A 4,456-nucleotide genomic window follows, 5' to 3' on the forward strand; every position below is an offset into this window, starting at 1 on the left:
GCGAAGGGCTGCGTCTAAAAGGGCAGACGAGCAGAGGGCTACGTCGATATTAGACGGACGGCGAGAGGGAGACGTCGAAATAAGACGGACGGGCAGAGGGCTGTGTGAAATAGGACACACGAGCGGAGGGCTGTGTAAAATAAGACGGACGAGGGAGGGCTGCGTCCAAAAGGGTAGACGATCGGAGGGCTATGTTAAAACAGGACAGACGAGCGGAGGGCTGCGTTTAATAGGGCAGACGAGCAGAGGGCTGCGTCGAAATTAGACGGACGGTGAAAGAGAGACATCGGAATACGACAGACGGGCAGAGGGCAACGTCATGAAACTTAGACGAGCAGAGGGCTACGTCATAAAGGGTAGACGAGCTGGGGGCTGGGCGGAATAGGTCGGACGAGCGGACGAGGCCATTTTGACTTGGAGAAAGAGTTAGTCGAAGCAGAGTCTCAAAAAATAGGGCGGAGCGAGCTTAGTTTAAGAAGATGGGAAGGTAGAGCAACGACTCGTAAGAAAAAACGGTCAACCTCAGGGCGGTCTCAGAAGTGTGTCAGATATATAGAGATTTGTGTGAAGGGCAGATGTGCTTAGTGCTGCTTGATAGAAGAGTCAGAGTCAAACATGGACTTTGGTAGAAAGGCAAAGGAGCATAGTGTGGCCTGGTTTAGCCGTAGAAGACGTGAAGATAATATTGAAAAGACAAAAGCAACGGGCGGAACAGGTAATGTAACAGATCAAAGGTAAGCTGTGGTATAAGTGTTAATGATCAAGAGTTAGACGTAGTCTATGTTTTGGGAAATATGGGAAAGGAAGGACGAGAGCGGAAAAAAAGGTAGAATAACGATAACGGTCTCACCACCCTACGCTTATTTAACCTTTCGTCAGTTGACATTCTGTCACCTCACCCACAATTATTTGTCTTGATTCCAGTTTTAGAAGTTGAACGAGTAAATTATCACTCTTCTTTTTAATTATTTATCTAATTACCTCAATTCTAGAAAAAATTTTTCATAAGTCCACTTATCCATAACTGTTTGTGATGAACTCAGTGGTGTATGAAAATTTAAATAATTGAGGCCCATATTGAGAACAACCAAAACAGCTAAGGGAGAGGATTGAAAAAACAGATTTATATAACAAATCATCTTTATTTACACAGACTATAACGTTTTATCGAATTATTCAAATTTCGTCTACTATTAGGCTGACTAGTTTTTAGTAAAACCTTAGTAGAAAAGAAAAAATATAAAAAACATGTCAATTCATATCTCCCAATCCGGATCGTTTCCAACGTCGTCATCATCTTCATCCATACTATCATCAGCCTCACCGTCTTCGCTGCCATCATTTTCACCATCGTTGTTCATATCATCATCATCATCTTCTCCATTTTCATCATTGCCATCAACATCAACATCACCACCATTCTCGCCCTCCTCCTCAACAACATCATCATCACCATTACCACCATCATCACCATTACCACCATCATCACCATTACCACCATCATCACCATTACCACCATCATCACCATTACCACCATCATCACCATCCAAGCATTGTTCGAAGTGCCCCCCCCCCCTGTTGCTGAATACACAATATAGCTCTACGTCTTATCTGATGTGTAGCTGCATGTATTTTTTCGGGTTCTAGATGCTGGGCGTGATGTTGAATTCTTCGTATCATGTCATTTGGATCATTGAGGCCGCCATTGTGGTAAACTGCTTCTTTGGATGTCCCCCAGTAAAAGTAGTCCAATGGGTTTAAATCAGGAGATCTTGCTGGCCAGCGTACTGGACCATTATTGCCTATCCAATGGCCGCCATATACCTTGAAGAATTAAAATATTTTATAAGTGATTTTAATATACCTGCGTAAAATTCGTTATGAAACCAATAATTTTTCTAGCCGACAGTTGTACATGCAGGTGCAAGTACAGACATATACATATTTGGCTTCTAGCGCTGTACTGTGAATGCACTCTCACATGCTCCCCGAAGTATACTAATGAAGCCGTGTTGATTTTAAAACTTCTGTAGACTGAAGTAGTACGAGTAATCAAAATACTGGCAGCATACGAAGAGATTAAAAAATTTTATATTTAAAGTAGAGTTGAAATAAAAGGGAAAGAGGAGGAGAGCGGATTTTAATTGAGATTTGAGAATCTTTGAGCGACGGAAATAAAACTCGTCAAGTATGATACAAAGTAGAAAATTTTCATAAGGCTATCTGTGCTAGAACGACTTTTATATTTGTTATAAAGAATAATATAAAAGTAATTAAATTTCCTTTCAAGTCAGAGCAATATTCCCTTCAGCAAATAATTGGCATAAAGCCACGACAAAATTATCCTACATGAAATTTCAGAGCGTTAAGACTTTCATTAGGAGAAATTGCGTAATACAATTTTTGGTAAGGAAGGGTAAAGCAGGCAGAATAAGTGAATAAGCAGTTGTAGAAAAGAAATGCTTTATTCGAGAGAAAGCCTTTGGCGTCCGCGTCACGGAAGAGACTAGAACGAATTGAGCGGCAACGCCGCTAGCCGCCAAGAGAGAGCGAGACGTGTAGTCACGCACATGCGCAGAGCAAAATAGGTGAGATGCTTTTACATATTTCCAACAACAATGTGTGACGGTGTAGGCTGGTCATGGCCTGCACCGTATGCTTGCTTCCCCCTCCATCCTAGGCAAAGGCGCACGGCTGGCATCGGACGCACGTTATTTTACGTGTCTGATGCCTGCCTTTATTCTTTCCAGTATTGCAGCTAGAAGAGAGAGGGAGAAAAGGCAAGCAGTGAGCAAGCGAAAGGGAAGATATGTCAAGAGTAAGAGAGAGAGAGAGAAAGAAATTATATGTAGTTTGATGAGGCTCGGCGTGCGGCCGTGTGCCGCGTGCCGTCGATTAGGAGGACAGTGGTGGGGAAGGCGTGAGAAGCCGACTCGCACGCACTCGTTACTAGATCGGCGCACGCGAGAGAGATCGGCCGCACTGGGTGGAATTGTCATCTTCTTTGCCTCGAACCCGAGAAAGAGTGTGAAAGCCGTGACAACGAGAACTGGGCTACGTCTCGCGCTAGCCACCTCACCTGCAGCCCACCTGCCAAGCAGCCATCACCGTTTTGGTCAGGTTTAGTTTTCTCTCCTCTCTTTTCTCTCTCTATTTCCCTCGGCATTGTCTCGCGGTTTGTGTGCGGCGCCAGGCTCTCACGAGCCGGTGCAACGTATCTTCGTCACTTAATTTAGTTTGAGTCGGTTAATGAGGTGACATGGCGCTAACGTGCCGGTCATCTCATTTAGTGTAAGTTTTGCGTATTATTAATGATAAGTAGTTTTGTATTCTCGTCGGCACTCGAGGTAGTGCGTTTGTAATAAACGGTCGATTAACGAAGTCGAGTGTGTGAAATTATTAAGTCTACACCTTCTCTTCCCTGCTTTGCTAGGAGCAATACACCGCCTCCCTTACCCTCCCCTTAAATAATTCGGTAATAGTAGCGAAATTGTTGGCATTGAAGGCCCACGCTATTACAAATCTATACTATAATAATTACCTGATCAAGATAATTCCTAACATTCACAGCAGTATGTGCTGGTGCACCGTCATGCATGAAAATAAGATTTTCTTGCAATTCTTCTGGCACACCATCAAGCAATCCTGGAAGTATATCCTGCAGGAACTCAAGGTAATTTACAGCGTTTAGTGGGTTTGGAAGTTGTACCGGACCAATAATTTGATTACCAATCAAGCCTGTCCACATATTGACTGAAAACCGATTTTGAAATCGATCTGGAAATAATGAACAAAATTTATAAATTTTCTAGTTTATAGCACATTTTGATAGATGTTTGGCGACGCAAGACGTCTCCTATCCACGTATATGTCGTATTGTGTTTTTTGAGACAATGTGAGCGAAGCGAGTCATACCGTACAAAGAATTGCAGTTTGATATTTTAACCATATTATTTACAAAAAGTAATATTTATGTTAATATTTTGATCTTTTATGATTGCATTTGTTCTGTTTCATTTTTTCTCTTCTATGTGCCCACAATCTTAAGGCTATTAAAGGAAAATTGGACTGAAAAATACGTGAGGAATTGTATACATTCGTACTACGAAATAAAGTATCAGTGCATGATAATTTTTAAAAACGGCGAATGAACATCTCGCTTCACAAAAAATTATTGCTCTTAAATAGTCTTTCGCACTTATAGATGCATATACGAACTACATTTTCTTCGTGATTTAGATTAATACTCATAATAATGTATGAACTGTGAATCAGTTTTGACTTTATCGTCCCATTGTTTAAATGTGTGTGGCGGACGTGCTTTATCTATTGATCTACTTGGTTAAAACTTTCAGTTTTTCCTCAGCATCAATAAAATAATTTAGTTCAGCTGTCGCACGGCTGCCGCTTAACTGCCGCGCCGAATTTCGATTTTTATGGCGCGCCCGCAATAAAT

General features: G+C 41.9%; 1 protein-coding gene across 1 annotated transcript; it reads right to left on the bottom strand.

The window, feature by feature from the left end:
* Positions 1-1,256: 1,256 nt before the first annotated feature.
* Positions 1,257-3,748, bottom strand: LOC131672392 (kinesin-related protein 4-like). Its single transcript, XM_058949588.1, has 3 exons — positions 3,542-3,748; positions 1,627-1,824; positions 1,257-1,433 (listed from the first exon to the last, which is right to left on the bottom strand). Exons 1-3 carry the CDS (start codon positions 3,746-3,748, stop codon positions 1,257-1,259), a joined length of 582 nt encoding a protein of 193 aa, XP_058805571.1.
* Positions 3,749-4,456: the final 708 nt, after the last annotated feature.

This window comes from Phymastichus coffea, unplaced genomic scaffold (assembly GCF_024137745.1).
Source record: "Phymastichus coffea isolate CEN01 unplaced genomic scaffold, Cenicafe_Pcof_1.1 PCOF00011, whole genome shotgun sequence".
NCBI lineage: Eukaryota > Metazoa > Arthropoda > Insecta > Hymenoptera > Eulophidae > Phymastichus > Phymastichus coffea.

What these genes read in the sequence shown, in the direction of transcription:
- LOC131672392 (XM_058949588.1), bottom strand. Translation starts at nt 3,748, where the DNA reads ATGTGGACAGGCTTGATTGGTAATCAAATTATTGGTCCGGTACAACTT. An exon ending in TTAGGAATTATCTTGATCAG is followed by an intron (nt 1,825 to 3,541) that starts GTAATTATTATA and finishes TAATTCTTCAAG; the next exon opens with GTATATGGCGGCCATTGGAT. An exon ending in TAGAACCCGAAAAAATACAT is followed by an intron (nt 1,434 to 1,626) that starts GCAGCTACACAT and finishes GATGTTGTTGAG; the next exon opens with GAGGAGGGCGAGAATGGTGG.